At 46.5% G+C, this 19,683-nt stretch overlaps 1 protein-coding gene across 1 annotated transcript in view; it reads right to left on the bottom strand.

Moving 5' to 3' along the window:
* Positions 1-19,683, bottom strand: part of COL22A1 (collagen type XXII alpha 1 chain) — a 237,243-nt gene that overhangs the window by 19,410 nt on the left and 198,150 nt on the right. Inside the window, exons 20-23 of the mRNA XM_059723465.1 lie at positions 15,766-15,801; positions 15,024-15,053; positions 13,261-13,314; positions 12,224-12,277 (exon numbers count right to left, since the gene is read on the bottom strand). Of these exons, the coding sequence (XP_059579448.1) occupies positions 12,224-12,277; positions 13,261-13,314; positions 15,024-15,053; positions 15,766-15,801 (174 nt within the window). The remainder of the gene's footprint in view (positions 1-12,223; positions 12,278-13,260; positions 13,315-15,023; positions 15,054-15,765; positions 15,802-19,683) is intronic.

Raw genomic sequence — 19,683 nt, 5'->3', positions numbered from 1 at the left:
GGCTTGAAGCAGCAGTAATGGGGACTGAGGTCATAGGGCTGTTGTGGAAGTCCCTTTTTGTCAAAGGCAAAGGCAAGGAGGGGCACAAGCCAAGAGAACCTGGCTCCAGTCCTGGCTTGGACACCCTGAGAAGAGAACAACTGTCCTTACCCTGAAAACCTCCTCTCCCTATGCCAGCTGAACAGGGGCACAAGCATTTGTGCCCTATTTGGTTAACAAATAAGGTGCCTGACTTGGGTGGAAATCCCAGCTTGCTGTTTCCTGCTGTCCTGGCAGGGGCAATGGGGACAACACTTCGACTGCCAACATCAGCTCTGGACAGACCCAGGTGTGGATCCGAGCCAGGGCTGACAAGGGATGATGCCGACAAACACCCAATTGTTGGCACCGCTTCAGACAGCACCAGGTTTCCAATCAGATCTGGGGCTATCTGGACTGGGGTGGGCAATCACCTGAGCCGGGGCTGTCTGGACAGGCACGAGGCAGCCCCAGGGTCTGGGACATAACTGCCCCTGCCTTATTTGCAGGATGGGCTGGGGGCAACCTGCTAGCGGCACACTTCAGGATCTGAGGAATTGCACGCTCCCAAACACTGCACTTTCGGCCATCACCATGTATAACTGGCATGCCAAGACGCATGATTTTTGGGATGAGGCATAACATTTCTTAGCTCTTAAATGCACCATTACTTGCTCATCTGCAAGGGGCCTGGATTCTAGGCAGCTGTGAACATACTTCAAAACCCTTTGTGCTCAGGACTAAATTCCTCCACTGTCTGCAGCTTGTTACTCACTACCTGTATCTCCTGAGCTATTAAACAAACTGGAGTATCTGTACCGAGCACTCCTGTGGTATGTCCAAGTCATCCAAACATTGCGTCGCTTCAATCTTGCAACTCCAGCCACGGGCAAACTACAGTTGGGGGACGAACCTCTTCCCTCATCTTTAACTCCGGGGGAAAAGAAAGTAATATAAACAACCTACAATAAATTCATGCTCTCTGAATTTTACCCCTTTCAATGCAGTTGCAGTAAGATCAGCAGAGACGCTGCTGCCTACAGTTCAAAGGTCTTCAAAGGACAGATGGAAATAGCACAGCTCTGCTACTCCCACTGTGCAGTCTAGATATGAGGATATCAGGGCAGAAAGGTAGTCCTTGGCTGCCAGGAACACACAGACACTTGGAAGCTGGTGACTAATGAGACAAACATATCAGTGTGGCTTGGTCGAGGCTGGAATGATTATTTACTGGTCCCACGAGAGGATCAAAGCTATCAGTGAGATGAGGCTTCAGATGAGCATCTCAGCTGGAAGGAAGAGCTCAAGGGCAATTTCCACAAATGCCAGTAAAAGGCCTTTCATTACAGGAGAGTAAAGGACACTGGCAGATAAATGCCAACAGCTGATCGGTCACACTAGCTCACGCTCACCCCAGCAAGTGTGCTGTGGCTGAGGCTCCCCCACTTTTAAACAGATCTCATCAAGCTGCTCGTGACAGCTGCTCTTCATAACAATCAAACTGGAAACGTAAATTCATGCCAAACTGGGGCGCTGGGGATCACTGGGGTGTGCGCATGTAGGAGTGATTTTGAATGAATTTGTCGAATTTCCCTCTGGTGCAACTCAACTGAATTCAACTGAGCACGGTGCTCCCTCGCCCCTCAAACTCCTTGCCATGCCGAGGAAACCATCTGCCTGCATCCCCCATGACAAGGTGCACTACCCTCGCCCCTCAGCACTGGTTTTGCTCCGGGGCAGATGTAGGGCAGCTGATGCCTGACTGAAGCTAGGGTCCCAGTTGGGACAGACCTGTAAACCTGTATATATTCCTTAAAACCAACTCTAAGCCAAATGAAACCATGCTTCTCTCACTCAAAATCCCTTCTCCTCTCTCTGCTTTGCATCACAGGACAACTCCAGGAATTCAGTTGTAAACCTGCCTTCCGGTTACATCACTCGCTGCATAACCCTACCCTACTGGTCAGTGGCTTGGATCACACCGTCTTTTCCTGTAGGTGGCTGCAAAGCTGACGTATTGTGTAGCAAAGGCACCTCTAAAAGGGGTTCAGCTCCAAGACTTTCAATATGAAGGTACTGAAAATAAAGATATGCTTACAGTGGATGTTACCACTTAGAAGCGAAGAGAAACCTTATATGGGTGGCTTAGAAAATGCATGTCCCTCTCGACCATGCACACACACACACACACACACACAGAGGGTAGGGGTGTAGTTGTAGACCCCAAGCTCTGTTGGGTATGCAGCATGTCCTTTCCTTGTTTCCTCAGGGGCCACAAAGTGGGTTTGAAAGGGGCTGTGTCTCTATCCTTCCAGGTGCACCCAACCTGGCTGCCCTGGGTCCCTTGGATACCTGGAGCCAGCGACAAGATATATGTAGATTCCCCACACCAAGGAGACATTGGGCCTGAGAGTAGGGCTAGGGACAGACATTACACATAAACCAGTTTAAGTGATCAGAAACTGGTTTAAACCCGTAATAGAACAGAAGCTCAGTGCGTATGAACCAGTTTCAAAATGGCTGAAACTGGTTTAGGATAAACCTGAATGAATGTAGTATCAGACTTAACTGATTTGGGTCAAACCAGTTTATGCAATTCCTGTCCCAGACTCCTTCCTGGTTCAAGTTAAACTAGAGTCCCTTAGCATCCCAGCATGCTTTGCAACTCTGGGCTGGGCTATCTGCTCTAGACAGCAGGGCTGGCCCCACCCCTCTGCTCCCTGACCAGAGCTCCCTGCTCCCTGACCATGCCGTGCAGGCACAGCATGGTCTGCCTGGCTCTCCCCTGCCCCACCCTCCCCTCGCTGCTCACTGCTCAAGGAGGGATCGCCCTCTCCCTCCCATCTCCCACAGCATGGACCCTAGGCATGTGGTATGCCAGCTAATGCTGAGAGGTGCTTGTGTGTGTGTCTCCAATTTCACAGAGACAGGCAGACAGAACAGCATTTGCTTAGGGCTTTGTGGACCTAATCAATAGGTCAGCTGGTAATGTCCCTCCATTCCTTCCTTGGAAAAAGCTATTTAAGAGCTTGAACTAATGCGAGAGGCTTTTGTTTTGTTGATGGGCTGATAAACACTGTGCTATCAGCTCACTTCTGGAATACAGACAGTATGAAGAAGCAGGGAGAGGGAGGTTAAAAAGCTAAGTATCAACAGATGCAAGCACTGCCCTCCCCCGCCTCCTCCCCTTGCCTCAGAGTGCTAGCCAAGGGCTGGGGAATGGCAACACTCCTGCCCCTTGAGCACTGATCTGGGAAAAGCCTGGGATGGTTCAGGCAGGGTTGGGGTTTACACCCCTCCCTAATCAGAGGACCCTGTCAGGGCCTGGCCATGCTCACCCTCAGCTCAGCATTATGGAAGGGAAAGGAGAGCTGCTTTAGCGCCCCCTGGCTTCTAGCCTGAGCCACTGCAGGTGTGTGCCAGCATTTCATCAGTCCAGAGAGAATGTCTGTGCAGTTGCAAACTGGTTCAACCTAGGCAAGTTAGACTACCTGCAAAGATCAAATCAATTCAGGCTCAGGCTTTTTGAATGTCTATCCCTAACCTAGATGACTGGTATTGCCCCCTCCTCATATAGGCTGTGTCCACAGAAACCGTCCACTGATCAAGGACCTAGTCCTTACCATGGTGCAATTAACGTGCAAGTGATGATGTGACCCATAAGAAGCAAAGCCTTTCCAGTCTCTTGGTTTAGTAACCTGTCTTAAGTAGGGCAAACAAAAGCAAAACTCTCCAGGTCATTCAGTGGTCTGCTTTAAGACTTGCTACAGGTTGTGACTAAATGTGAAAGGTGCATTTCTGGCTCTGGGGCTCAAAGCTCAATCTCCATTTTAAAAACCACAGTTGCTCTACAGACACAAAAGTACTTAGTGCCCCTACCGTGTTGCCTTACTAATAGCCCTTTTTCATGGGATGACAATGAACTCACTTGAATAAGGGCAGTTTCTGTAATCCCATGTTAAGAAATTACAACCAAGGCCCTTTCTTTTCATAACAATGTAAACAGTACCTCTAACAAGTGGGCCCTCACTACTAATCCCATTCTTTGGCAGCAGTACTATACTATCCTTGCTTCAGTATCAGTAAGAGCAGCAGCCCTGGCCCTACCATACATTTCACATCTCCTCCTCTTCTCTCAGTCCTTCTGAAATGTCTGATACTGTTTCTGCTGCTACAGCTGCTGCCAGTGGCACTCACCCGATGATAAATCATCGTCTGATGAAGTCTCACACACTGCAAGGGAGGTATCACCATGTCTCACTGAGAAACTCAGCTGGATAGGGCCAAACTTTCACTCTGTTCTTTCGTTGCCCCAGCTTTCATAACTCTAGTGCGTAAGGAATGAAGTCCTGCAAGAACTATTTCATCCTACTGCATTCTGGGCCATTTGCATTACAGCTACCTAAACATCAGAGGCTTACCAAGAACTCTTGTAGGGTGTATCTAACTTCTTGGATTGTAAAACTCTCCAGCCAGGGCTGTCTGTCTCCTTCACTGGAGGTTTGCACTAGGAGGCTGGCTAAGCATTGGTTAGGGATGATTTAGCAATAGCATTCCTGCAGTCGTGCAAAGGGTTGGGCACCAAATGACCCTACGGGTCTGTGCATTTATCCAGTGCCTGACACAATAGCTCCAGTCCTGAGTGAGGCCTCTAGAGCAGCCGTTCCCAAACTCTGACAGATTGTGCACCACCAATTTAAAATGATGCAACCTTAAGTACCACCAGCAAATTTTAGTCATATAAAGTAATTATAATGAATCTGTTAACACATACCACTGACAGGTTGTCTGCATACCACTGGTGGTACCCCTACCACCGACTGCTGCTCTAGGGAATAGTACAATGATTACTACAATTGCTTTAAAGCAGACCTCTCCTGCATGGTGTCAGGGTCCTATAGAGTTATATAACTTCACAGGACCGCTGACACACATGCTTAGGCCAGGCATCTTCCCTGCCTTGTGTTATTTGCCCTTGTGAAAAGAGAGTGCCAAATAGGTCCAAAATGTAACCAAATCCTTGGTTCAGGTAAACTCAGAGAACCACTGAGCTGGAGCCTCCATCATTAAACCAGCTGAGGATACGGCTGCAGACTATTAGTGTCTATCACACACTCTGCTTGTGCAAACATGATAACAGAAGGTGCAAGGTCAGGGTGAAATGGGCCCTGCAAACAGAGTGAAATCTTTGCCCTGATGAACAAAATGGGAGGTTATCCAATGACTTCAGCAGAGCATGGATTTCACTTGTCCTTTTCTTCTCTCGGCTCTTCCCAGGAGCAGATCAGATTTTCAGAAACCTGAGTGCACTGCCCTTGGCATTGTATTCTCATCATCCTCTCCCACGCTCCTAGAGCAGGAAAAGTGTCTTTCTCTTTCTGTTTTTCCTTTTACCGTGGTGATAGAAATTCTCCACCTGCAAACACTCCGGCTTGGCTGGGATGTTCATTCCAGACATGTCTAAAGAGCACAGGCAGCATCCATGTTGAAAACAATATCATCTGCAAACCTCAGGGTATTATGCCCCTATTATGCTTCCATTCACACTCAGAAAGGGCTCTCACATTAAAGCTCTCCTAAATGGCATGTTTTGTAGTTGTTTTGGCTGTTTTCTCAGCCCTGCCCTCCACTTTCTGGTTGCAGACTGGAAAAAGGGGTTGTTTTACTAATGAATGCAGCAGACAGATGCCTGCTTTGGACACCATACAGATAATGCAGTCATCTGTCTGCTGCATTCATTAGTAACGGCACCTCTGAGCCCACTTATTCCAGCTGTGCCTAAAGGGTCCAGCTGCCTCTAAAGCCTCAGTGCACATAGTACCAAAGTGTACCTATACATGTGCTTTGGGTTGGGCAGGGGCATTTTAATTAGAGAGGCCATGCTAATTAAAACACTGAAGCGTCTTGTGTATTCAGTGTCCCACATTTCAAAATGGCCACGGGGGTGCTTTAACTAAAGCTCATTCAACAAGCTTTAGTTCAAGTGCCCCCACTGCCATTTTGCAACACAAGATGCTGAATACATAAGACGCTGCAGCATGCTGGATTAATGGAGACTGCTCCGATGTGTCAGAATACATCAGAGCACATGTACAGGCACCCAAAGAGGTCCTCATCTACACAGACAAAGAAGAGAAGAAAGGGAGGTACAGGTTGGTCAAGTCAAGGTGACCCAACGGTCATTAGTGGAACTAGGAACAGGGCCCAGGTGACCTGATTCCCTGTCCAGGGTGCTGCCTATTAGACCACAAGTCACTAAATGCTGTTTTGGAGGTGATCCCAGCCCCCTCAAAGTCATTTCAATTTGGGCTGGACAATCACAACCCAGGCACGGGTGGTAGTACACGGGATCAGAAACCTGAGCAAAGCCAGGACAGGGTGACAACCAGGGTGTGAAGCTAGAAGTCAAGCCAGAGTTAGATGATTGGGGGTGGCAGGAGGATGAGTGATGATGAGAGCCACAATCAGAAAAGCGTAACTCGAGTCAGAGCCAGAAAGCCAGAGTCAGTAGCCAGTGCTCACACCAGGCTCAGAAACTGAGAGCCAGAGTCAGGAGCAAGCCAAGGGTCAGAAGCCAGACAGACAGCAAGAACAGGAAGCAAGAGCAGGGACCAGAGGCAAGGCAAGGTCCTGAGACTAGGATAAGAGAGGAGATGCACTGTGCAGACACCTTCCTGGAGCCTGTCTCCTGCCTTGAAGGCTGTGAATGAGGCAGTCCATTTCTTGGATGTATCTCAGTCAGTGCTTGGGTGCCTGATGGACAACTCTTCCACAGACAGACCATGATTCATCACAGAGACAAAGCACTTGAACAGGTAGGATAGAGAAAAGTCTACTCTGTCATTTTAGCCCCTATGGTTTTATAAAAGCATTAGGCATTTGCACAGAGTAGTAAGCAAAGTCTGCATGTTTTGCAAGGATTAGGAAAAGTCTATACTAATGCTATAATATCCATCTGCTATAATCTCCACATGCTTTCCTGGATTCCCTTTTAAATTGAAAAAAAAAAAAATACCTATCCAGCTAAGTTTCTCAATAACTAATAAAACTTCCTTCCCTAAGGGGTTTGATAGCTAGGCACAATAGAGTAGCCAGGGAAACATTCAAACACAGTAGGTATTTGATGACAGCTCTAATCAATTGGTCATTAGTGCCAGCATTTTGTGTCATGCCACAGACCCTGATGTATCATGGTCCTTTACTCCGCTGATACCATCTATTAATCTTACTGGAGAAGCAATGTTTCAAGGCAGGTTTTAAAACCGGGACAATGCAGAACATGTCATCTCATAAATAAAGCACAGCACAGTAATTTGCTGAAGAGGTAGGGCGCTATTTCGTAAAGCACTGGAGGAAAGGAGAGATAAAGGAAGAATCCTTGTCCATTAAAACATTAACCTGCTCTTGCGTGTGCCATCTTTCTCAAGAGCGGACCCAAAAGGTCAGGATTATGGTTCAATTATGTGATTAAGCTGGTCGTCTGCAGAAAGCCTGCTATGGAAGAATAGTCTCTTCTCTTTAATTTTTTTCCCTTAGACTATAGGGTGATTTCATGTCCCTTTAATAGCTTTGCTGGAGAACTAAGTGCCAGGCACACTAGAAAAAAATGCCCCTCCAGTGTTATTTACCACGTACTACGTGACCAAGTCCTTAGATCTGGACAGATGGCACTTTTACAATAGTGGAGTTTACACGGATTTTGTATCCCGAATGAGTCCACATCAGGATGCAGAGTGGACAAGCTGCTATTCCAACGTAGTTGCTCATAGTAGGCATTGTCATAACAGCTACCCCAGGCTGGGAGCAGGCAGATGACACCTGTACCAGTGAAACTTAAGCCAGTGCCATTTTCTCACTGGTCTTTTGTGTGTGTGTGTCTTATAGCAGCACAGGGATTTATAGAAGTCTGCTTGTGCTGTCTGTCCAAGCCCTTGTGATTGCCATGAAAGACTGGCTCATCAAATGCCACAGTGACAGCACAGAGACTGGAGTGCCCATCTGCAATGTGGTTAAATATGTATTTTGCTTCCAGCCTTGGACTGGAAAGGATGCTTCTCACATCACTAGGGCCAAAACCAGGAAGGGGGTAGGGGTGGGGGGCAAAGCCTTCCTATGACAGGATCAATCATCCCTGCTGCAGTGTTACATTGCAACAGCATGCGGATGAATCCAGCTGTTACTGAGTCACTGCAAACCTCAACTCGACAATAGAGAAATGGGCTGTGCACTTTGTGAAGCCTCTAGAGCAGGGGTGTCAGACTCACCCCATGCGCTGGCCCAGATCTGGACCGTGGAGTTGCTTGTGGGCCAGACCCATGGGGCAAGCAGCAGCTATGGTGGTGGTGAGGCTACTGGTGGAGCCAGTGGGGCCAGGAACTGAAAGTCAAGTAGCTGCATGATGCCACAGTGGCACCAGGGTAAGCAGCCAGGGGCCAATTGGTGAGCAGGACTGTGTCCGTGCAGCCTTTGACTGCCTGCCTGCTGCGGAGAGCCATATTCAGTGCTGCTGAGGTCCCAATTCAGTGGCAGAGCCCAAGCTTCCCAGGCTGCTTGTGTGACCACTCCTCCTCTAGAGAATAAGCTACAAATCTACGAGCACATGGAAGAACCAGGAGGAAATAGAAAGAGTTATATTTATAGGGCTAAATCCTACAAGTGAGTTTGACTGATTTGGCACTGCCTTGCTGGATTCGATATACACGCCTAGGTGGTAGAACAGCAAAATGTCCCATCGGACATCCTATCCTAACCCTGCAGCCATCAATTCAAAGTTAGCCATTGACTCCAGTGCAAGAACTTCCTGCAAATTATCTTGTTATGCATACACATGTACAAGACAGGAATACACCCCGCACACCTGAACTGCTGCCAGAGAACAGGGAGATCAGCATATGTGTATATTCACCAGTTTTTTCAGAGGTCAAAAGTTTTAAGCATTCAATGGGACTTGTGCTCCTAAGTCAGTTAAAAGTAAAAAACATTGTTTCTTAATGAAACAAAACACAATTTCCCCAAGCATTTTAATACCCGAGAGCACTTCTGTTAGGCTCAGGGTTTGGAAAAGCTTTTACAAGGAAAAAAAAATAAAAACATTGGTCAAGTTTGACCTAAAAGCATCACTCTAAAAGACACATGCTATTGAGAGATATAGTCAGAGCTATTTTAAACTGCAGATGTACAATACATGAGCTAAAGCAGCATTTCTCAACCCCTGGGTCATGACCCAAAAGTGGGCTGCAAGAATAGATGAAAGGGTCATGAACAAACTTTAAAAATGTATTTTCCTTTAGAGGAGAAAAATGTGGGAAACCACAGGTTTTCCCTTGCAGGCTGTCACAGTTCCAGCCTGCAAGGGGGTATTTGCCCCCCCCCTCCCTTCCCCACACACTGGGGGGCTGGGGCCTGGGGGCAGTGGGCCGGGGGTGAGGGACACTAGGTCAGGACTGGTCATCAATGTTTACAAATGGATCCTGGTACAAAAAAGGTTGAGAACCACTGATCTAAAGCACACCCACATAGTTACTTCCAGCATACTGCTATATAACAGAAATCCACCTTTGTATGTTAACTTCCTCCCCTGCTCCACTTCAACTACCTGAAGCCTGCAAAGAGGATGGGGGTGGACTGTTCTCAGTGGTGGCAGATGACAGAACAAGGAGCAATGGGCTCAAGTTGCAGCAAGGGAAGTTTAAGTTCGATACTAGGAAGAACTTTCTCACTAGGAGGGTAATAAAGCACTGGACCAGGTTACCCAGAGAGGTGGTAGAATCTCCATCCTTGGAGGTTTTTAAGATGTGGCTAGACAAAGCCTTGGCTGGATGGATCTAGTTGGGGGTGGTACTGCTTTGAGCAGGAGTTTGGACTAGATGACCTCCTGAAGTCCTTTCCAACCCTAATTTTCCATAATCCTATGACTGATTGACATCAGACTTTCCTCCATGGCCACAAGAGACTGAACTGGGACAATGGATTTAAACTGCAGCGGAGGAACTTTAGGCTGGAGATAAGGGGGGCTTTCTGACCATGAGGGTGGTCAAGCACTGGATCAGGATACCAAGAGAAATTGTGGCATTTCCATCCCTGGGAATTTTCAAAAGCAGGTTAGACAGACATTGACTGGATGGTTTAGTCAGGGATGGTCCTTCTCTAAGCAGGGGTCTAGACTGCATGATCTCATGAGGTCCCTTCCCGCCCTCCTGTCCTATAATCCTAACACACACAACTATTTTTGGTTTCTTGTGGACGGAAACATTCAATGCACATCTCCAGATCACCAAGGACTTGATTCTGCAGCCTTTACTCCAGCCAAGCACTTGCATTGAGTTCAAAGGAGAGGTGTCCCAAGAGTGTGATCAAGGCTTGTATATTCAGATGTCCAGACTGGGGGTTGAGGTGGGGTGAGAGAAGAATGGATGTAGGAGTACAAAAAAAGCAGGAAATTGGTTTTGTAAGCATAGCATACAGCAGCGGCAGGCTGCAAATGGCCACTGGTCCTGCACAACAACTAGCAAAGAGTAGCATCTTAGAAAAGCCTGCGCTTTCAATCTAGGGGACTAGATTCTACTCCACAGTAGGTATATATGTAGACTTAGGCACCTACGTGCAATTCTCTTCAGGCCTGTTCAAGTTCAAAACCCATTCCTTGGTCTACTTTTGTAACATACCATTATATGACAATTAAGATTAAGCTCACCAAAAAACAGCGGGAAGGGGAATATACCTGTCTTCTGTATGACCTGGTCTCAAGCAGGGTGGAACAGAATCATACTTGGATGCCTAAATCTACTTAGGTACTTAACAGGCAGAACAGAACCTGACTGAGGATGTTACCTGAATATTTTAGATTGGGGCGGGCAATTATTTGGGCTGCAGGGGTCGTTAGTGAGTGTTGGTGAGCTGTTATGGACTGGGGCTAGGGGTGCTGACTTGCCATGGGGGGCAAAGCGGTGCTGACCCCTCCTGGCACAGGGGCAGGATGCAGGACACAGGAATTGATCCCATCTGGCCTGGACCTGTCCACTGTGCAGCCACTGCTGGGGTTGCCAGACAGAGCGGGCAGGCAGGGTATACAAGGAAACTGGCCAAGGACCCCCATGGGCAAGGCACGCTCAGCTGGGTGGATGGGATAGGGCTGCACACCAGCAGGGAGCAGCATCCAGGAGTGCTGCTCCTGGCAAGGGCTAAGGCTGAGGCTGGGGTTGGGATCCCAGCACAGTGACAATGTGGGGCCGGGGCTCAAGGCAAAGCTGCAATTTTCTCCCCGATGCCCCTGCCTATAGAACTGGTGCCCATCGCAGGGATGTGCAGGGAGCAGATCACAGCTCTGTCCCGGGCCTCAGCCCTGCACTGTCACTGCCCCTCAATCCCATCCCTGCCCACCCATCCAGCTTCTGGATGCCGCTTCCCACATGCCCATGATCCTATCCCATCCACCTAGCCTAGCATGCCCTGCTCGCAGGGGTCCCAGGCCAGTCTCCATGGAGAACCCACCTACCTGCCAGCTTGGTCCAGTGCCCCAGGTGTGGGGCGGATGGGCCATGGTGCCCAGGCAGCAGGGCCAGGTCCAGCAGCAGTGGTGATACTGGAGGAAGCAGCTACCACCACCTGGGCTGCTGAGAAGCTGAGTCCTGCCACCGCACCACCCCAGCCCCACTGCACACCCGGAGGCAGCAGGACCAGCCACATGTGATGGTTTAGCTGCTCCCTGCACCTGTCAGGCAGGGCCAAGGGACCTGCTGTACAATAGATAAAATCCCTTGGAAAGACAGATTCAACCCATTTTGGCCTCCCCTGTTCCAGACAGTCTTTAATATCACCATTATTCACATTTTATCTACACACTAAAATTATCTCTCTGTTATTATACCAGAAGAGTCAATGTGCCATACCTGGGTAGCATATATACAGATATCTAAGTAAAAAGTGTATATTGCACTGTTATAACTACTGCTGTAGAGGAGTAAGATAAGTTATAACAGTGTAAGATACCTTCATACTGATATAACTATATAAATACAAACTATCTGTGCTACCGACTGGGGAAATGTAACTCCATTAGTGGGAAAATAATTAATAGTCCCTTAACCAAAAAAAATTAATCAGTGCAAAAACATGTATGATAGATCTAAGTAACTAGGTTTCAAGGAAACAAAGCAACCATCTACTGACTAAGTGAGATGTATGTTAAATAAAAAAGTCAACTCACCCTTTGACCTTGCAGACCAGGAGCTCCGTGCTTGCCTTCTGGACCAGCTGGCCCCTTTAAAATACAAATCATTTATCAGAATCTGTTAAGTAAAATATGGAAGTATGCAGCCGCTTTCCCTCAGTTCTGTGCTATTGCTGCAGTGCATGACAGTCCAGATGTCTTATCTAGAAAGCATGTCACCTTGTGAATAGTAAAGATGAAAGCACAGCTTAAAGAAGGCGATTTAATGTTCTAATTTTAAAAAAGTATAATAGTACCTAGTTAGGTATTTGAAATGAGATTAGCCTCACCTACCTAGTGACATGTTTTCACAGTGCCAACAACTTTCCAAGACACGATACAACAGCTATAGCAAAATATGTCTGTTTCCCGCTTCAGGAGCGAGAATATATGGAGTGTGTGAACACGAAGTAACAATGAGAGTGTAAACTGTGATATCCTGAAGAGTGAGACCATAAGATATGTCTGAAGGTAAGAGACTGAAATGAAGCCAAGTTGTGAGATGCTGAATGTGTTTAGATGGTCGCAAGAAACCACATCAAATTATCAAGTCTCTGTTTCTCATACACACATGCTTATATTTTTTATAACTCATTGTAATGGCTTTGGCCTGGAAGTCTTGAATGATGCTATCTCCTGTGACAGCAAGCTTACTCTGACCTCCATTACATTGCTGTCTAGGAGTTAAGAAAAGGTTCCTGTTTGGAAACCACTCTGCGAGACACTGAGTAGGTCCCAATAAAACCAAATGGCATTGAAGTTAGCACCTCACATAGACTGGGCTCTAGTTGAATTTCACCTGTACGTAAGGGGACAGCCTATGCACAATGTACAGGCACTAAGTGGCACAAAGGATTTGAAGCCACATAAAAAGGATGATTTTTATTTACCAGAGTACACAACCTAAGATTGTGTACATCACTACAGCCTGTAACACAAGGTTTGAGATGTGAACAGGACTTTTGGGGTCTCCACTGGCTGGAGTGAGTTTCCATTCATCAGAAACAATATATACAGTGAAGGAAGCTACTCACCGGTGGCCCTGGCAGACCAGGTAAACCTTGTGGTCCTCGAGGACCGGGGTCTCCCTAAAAAAATAAGTAAAAAAAAACAAACAAAAAGTAAGTGTTAAAACAACCAATTTCCTGTTTAACACACTAAAACTGAGGGAGGCGGCTGGTACCCCTGTCCATCTGTACATACGTTGGGTGAGCACTCTATGTACCAATGGTCTTCACCCTAAATGTGGAACCCAATATGCTGTTGTGCACATATGATTCGCACCTAATACATGCACCATATAAGTTCCACTTGCACCCCATATCAGTGGGATATAAAACTGGTGCACAGATCTTTCACCAGCCTTTGCATAGGGCTATAGTGGCCCACTATTCCACTATAGTGGAATTGTATCATAAAACTGCTGTTATCCATAAGCTAATTCAGAGCCTTGATTGTTCATTCTTTGATTCTGGGACTGGCAGGGATTAGTTCATTAGAGCATGAACCAATCTGCCTGAGGCACCTATGGATGTTGAGACAACTGGAAAAGCACCCAAGGCAGAAGGCCATCCCAACCACATTCTCTTCCCTCTCCGATCTAGCTGGAAAAACTCCATATGCAAGGACTATTGTTGGGGAGTCAGCTCTCATCGAAGACCTCTTCTGTACCAGGGGTATTCTCCAAGGTCCCCGATTGCCCCCCGCCACTAACATAGCTATCAGTCCCCCAAAGTATATAATATGTATTTAAAAATCAATGACAGCCAGATAAATACCAATGGCTGGTTTCCCACCCCTGCCTGTGCGTACATGCTTGGAAAAAACCTCAGTTAGTGTTTGAAATTTTCATGAAGGCCTTCTATTAAAACACAAAGACTTTTAGAAAGCAAGTTGCTGCTTGCAACATGGTTCATGTCATGAAGGGGACACTGGCCACTCTTCCTGTCTAGCAGTACAATAATTTGGGGTGGGGTGGGGCGAGCAAAGCAGCAGACCTGGAAACTCTCTGAGAGGAGGCACCAGAACTGAACCGTTTACCCCCAAAACCAGGAATCTTTGTCAGAGCAGGAATAGCCCCTAGGCAGGCATAGCCCCTCACTCAGTGATGTCCCTGGGGGCAGTGAGCAAAATGCCAGCTGCCTGTTCACCCCTGGGAGTCGTATATCTGAGCAGGAAGGAGCAAACAGGGCACCAGGGGTGGCTCCTGGGCAGACTGCTGCATGGGACTGCTACAGCCAGTATGCCTTGAGCTTGTCCCCCAGAGAAAGGAGCCCGAGCCCCCACTGCTAAAGCAATAGCAGCTGCCACTTGAGTGCAGAAAGCAGGGACAAGAAACACCCTGTTCCTCTTCTACCCACTCCCTTGCTCTACACTGGTCTGTATTACCAATACACACAGGGCTTTTGTGGTTTCCACTGGCTGGAGTGAGTTTTTAGGGTCTCCACTGGCTGGAGCACCCCACAGGTGCTGAAAAACCTGCTATGCCTGTTCTGTCTAGTACCAAGTACTCAAGTACCAGCAATTGTGTGTGTGTGCGCGCACGCGTGCACGTGTGTGCGTGTGTGTGCATGCACCACAGGTGTACATGTGAGCGAGACAGCAAGCATATGAGAGGGGAGGGAAACAGATTTTTTTTAACGTAATGAATTTATTTCTAGGCACATTGGGCTTTGTAACATGCTCTTAAGATAAAATCTAGTCGGAAAAGCTAAGCTGCCTGGCAACATCCCTCTAGTTGTATAAAATACATGCATTACTTAAACCGAATGCAGCAAAGACACTGAACAGCTCTTACTCGCTCTCCCTTTAGGCCTTCGGTCTGCACCTGAAATGAAGATGCCAGCGTCATAACACAGAAGAGTAAGCAGGAAGACAGACACAGGAATTTCCGGTCCAGGATTGTTCTCCAGAGTGCACATCTATCCCATTGTCTACTCCCTCACGATCCCTGCTAATCTCTTCACAGCCCACTTCAATTCTATTGCATCCCCTACTTAGCCTGGCCTATGCAGTCTAATTGAACAGGATTTCTTGGCAACAGCCTTGTTCGCTTGGCTGTCTATTGAGTCATTAGCATGTGTGTGTTGTTATTTAAGCAGCAGTCAAAAATCTGCCTTGTCCTTGCCCTCTCCTAGAACTATACTCATCCTTTGTGTCAGAGGCTGAGCTGTTCAACCTGACCCTGAGCTCTCCTGTGCCCTCCCCAAGCCCATGATCATCACACCACTACCAGGTCATGTCGCAGGTCCCAACCAGTCTTCAGCAAACCATTGCTTCCTGTCCTGCCTCACTCTTTTGTGGCCTCTGCAACTCCCATCTTTTCATATTTCAAAGCCCCCCCCCAAAACAGAGGAGGTAATCTCCTCACTGGTACTCATGATATGCTGCTCCTTAGAAATTTTCATTGGCATAAGCCTCCTGTTCATTTTAAAATTCAGAACTAAATCCGTCCCTTACTTAACAAAATCCTCCCAGTCCAGCCCTGGTGTCCCCATTCTCTTCTTATGTATCGTGTTAATGCTAAAGAAACGTCTTACCGCAGAGCCTGGTAATCCTGGGAGCCCTGGTTCACCCTGCAGAGAAAAGAAAAAGCAATGACATTTAAAAATACCCTCTCCAAACTTTCTTTTCAATAGCAGCTGTTTGCCTTAACAGTCTGCTTTCTCCACACACAAACTGCGCCCAGGTAACATGCCAGAAAAGGAGAACTCACCAAGAAGTTTATAATACAGCAGTAAAATGGAGGGCCTGATCCAATCAGTTTTAATCACATGTAACACCACTGTTTCCAGTCGAATTCAGATAGCATAAAACTGGAGTCATGCAGTGAAGAACTGGATTGATAAGCTGTAATCTATCTTAAAACACTTTATCACTAGTGTTTATATATGAAATACATTTTAAAACCCAAATAAACAAACAACATAAAAAAGCACAGCTCAGCTCTCAGATGACTGGGGGATTTTGTAGGACTCGGATTTAGGGAGAAAAATAAACATCTGCCCTTGCTTATGAAGCGCGTGTGATTTTTAGCAACGATTTGCATCAAATATAGACCCCAGGGTGTCATCTGCAAAGTTACTGTGCAGACCAGAACCATACTATAAGTACCTTCAAGACTCTTCGATGATACGTCTCCATCCTGGTGATTTATTGCTTTCTAATGTATAAGTTTGCTCCAGCACTTCTCTCTCTAACAGTCCCAAATATTTATTACACTGTAACAGTGGGGCCCATACAGGTATCTCTTTAGCATACCCCCAGGCAGGGACTGATGGAAGAAAAATCTATATATGTTTCCTTATCTGCAATATCCTGTTCTTCCTTAATTGATCATTTAATTCCCTGGTTGACTTACCCCATCTTTCACATACTTCCTGATTTATAGGAATGTAATGGATTTAGGCTCCTATAGTATAGGATTTCCAAAGAGCCAAAGGGAACTAAGTTGCCTAATACTATTGGGTATCCTTGAAGATCCACCATAACTTTTTGATATACCATCCCTCCTTGAAACCTGTATGGAAAATCCTCCAACAACTACAACCCTTACTAGAAGAAGACCCAATTCTTAAAGAGATCTTCCCAGATCCATCCATCCTAGCCTTTAAACGAGCACCAAATCTTACCTACCTCATCACCAGAAGTGAACTTCCTTCGGCCCAAAACACACCAAATGGATCCAGACCATGCCAGGACAAGAAATGTAAAGCCTGCCAACACACCTCCACCACTCCCACAATAGCTACACCTCAGTACAGAACCATCACTATTCCTGGATCTTACACCTGCACCTCCAGAAATGTTATATGTCTCATCCAGTGCACTGAATGCCCTAATGGAAAATATGTAGGAGAAACCAAACAACAACTGTGCACCATACCACACATTTAGGATAGACAAAAATACCCAATTACCCATGGGGACACATTTCTCATAAAACAACCACTCTCTCTCCAATTTCTCAGTTCTAATCCTCAAAGGGAGTTTACAAAACACCTTTTGCAGATGAGCCAACAAACTTCACTTCATCAACTCCTGGATACAAAAAAAAATCATGGACTAAATACAGAAAATAGATTTATGGCACATAATAACCTGCAAAACATCTGATACCCTAGGTAACCTCTCTACAATTTACCAGCTATATTCTATCACAAGGTCATCTTTTCCCTTCCCCTCCCCACCCTACCCCACCTGTTTCTCACCCATTTTCTCTCGCCCCTCTGACCCTCGCTACCACACATTTGCATTCTCACTCACTTGCAATTCTTGGCTTCGATCCCATCCAGGAAGAGCACAAAACAACTGCAAACTCTTCCTCTGACTGAAGAAAGTTGTTAGCACCCAAACAACTTGCTAAGAAGAATTTTTCCAACTATTCTAGCTGCTCTAATAAAAGAGATAAGATTTACCCAGAGAACCTTGTCTGAGCATAACTTTGTGAAATCCAAGCAGAGATGTAATGGCAAAAAAAGCAGATTGTTTTGGACACCCGTGTTTGGGGATGCTCATCAGTCAAAGGGTTATTTAACTACTTCAGGGAAAGAATAAGGCAACTGTTTTCCCCTTAATGCCCATGAATTAGACATGGAATTAACAAACATGATGCATGTTAGAGGAAAGTGGCATGAGACTGCCCTGGAAAGACTAATTGCTAGTTTTAAAATAACAAGGTAAAACTCAGCACTAAAAATAACCTTGAAGAGCAGCAAATAATTAGTCGGAGGAGGGGAGGAAGGGAGTAGCTTGTCATTTTTTCTAGGCAGCTCTTTGCATGTAGATGGAGGTGGGAAGCAACCTTCACATGAACTCATCCCCACTGCCACGGTCTTGCTGATTCAATGCCTCTTTTGGTTCAACTCTCTTCACTAACCTCAATTCTTCCCTTTGTTTTCTGGACTCATCTACACTTCCTGATTTCTCTTTTGAGGACTCTGAATCCAGCACTGGAAGAATACAGGTTGCCTGATTGTCTTCTCAATAGTGCACATTTCAGATTGTTGCAATCCCACTGTCACCCCAGACTTGCTTTTGCTTTACACGAGGGACCAATACTGCCTTTAAACCTAAACAGAAACCCATACACTACACCCCGTTCCCCATGATGTTCACTTCTCCTGTATTATAGTGCTGTGGGTGTTACTGGTTTCATTCACTGAAACTACTGGCTCAGGGTTTCAATGCACCAGACGTGATTCTAGTTGAAGGAGCTGGGCCACCAAAAAAAGGAGAGCAAGAGTGCTGGGGCCTGGAGAAGAGCAAGGAAGAGGATGCCTGGCCCACAACCATGTAGTAAGGGCACTTCTGAGAAGTTGGAAGAAGTGGGTCAAAGCCCCCTCTAACAGAGTAAGACTTTAAGAATACAGTTCTCCCATTTGCTTGGCAAGTGCCCTAATTACCAGGCCCTGGGCCAGGCAGAGATGAGGGCATCCTCTGTCCTGTGTCCTTGTTCTCCTTCTGACTCCAGGATTCTTGCATTTCTTTTGCTCAGTGCCCCAGCTTCTTCAACAAGAAACACATACAGTGTCTCTCAACCCTGACCTGGGGGTGATGGGCACATAAAAGAAGGGTGATTCCTCCTCTTCATGATTTGGATCTTGGGATAATGGACATGGTCAACACAGGGACTTCACCCTTTGCCCCATAACTATCGTTTCCTACTGGATACCTTCAAATGACTCTCTCTTCGGTGCTCACCTGCTCTGGAGACAGAGAAGGCTGCTCACTGTGCAAATGGGAGAGCTATTCACCTCCCTGGTTGGAGGAAGATTCCTCTCCTGAGGCCAGGTTAATGTTTTAGAGGTTAGCTCCCACGGAGGCTTAGACGTTTCACAGACAGAATGGGATCTGAGTCAGAGTCTGAATTTTCTTCTCGCCGAAGAAGGGAAAAGGAGGGATATGCTCATGTTTTCCAGATGATTTCCAGAAAGTTGCATCAAATGCTTCTGGCCATCATTGGAAAAAGGAGTGAATTGGACCAATTCATATGAAGAGCAATCTAAAGGCAAGAGAACAAGCTGTGACTATTTTGTCAGAAGCACAGATCGCAATGATGATCAAAAAAGCTAACAAACGTATGATTCCTCGCCAAGTTTTCGTATCCGGATGTTTCATTGAGGGTGGACATGTCAGCCACAAGACTATCTGATCACAAAAGCATCTGGCAGTGCTTCAGGAAGGAAAATCAAGCAGAGCAGGAACCAGAACAAAGGCAGGTAAGCTCACACCAAGCGGCCCGTTGTACAAATAGTTTATGAACAATAATTCCCTGTGAAGAATAGGGATATAAGCCACAGCCGGTTGTTCTCATTTCCAAGCAATCCTAAAACAATGGGGACAGGCCCATAGGATCATCGTCTGCTCCCCTGCAAGTTGATGGGAGCTTTGCTATTAGCTTACACACCAATATCTGCTCTAGTGTTAGCTCCATATACTTTGTGGAGTTGATTCAA

Source organism: Alligator mississippiensis, chromosome 3, assembly GCF_030867095.1.
Source record: "Alligator mississippiensis isolate rAllMis1 chromosome 3, rAllMis1, whole genome shotgun sequence".
In the NCBI taxonomy this organism is placed as follows: Eukaryota; Metazoa; Chordata; order Crocodylia; family Alligatoridae; genus Alligator; species Alligator mississippiensis.
The sequence above is the reverse complement of the archived record's forward strand: the minus strand, read 5'-3'. Positions and strand labels throughout refer to the sequence as shown.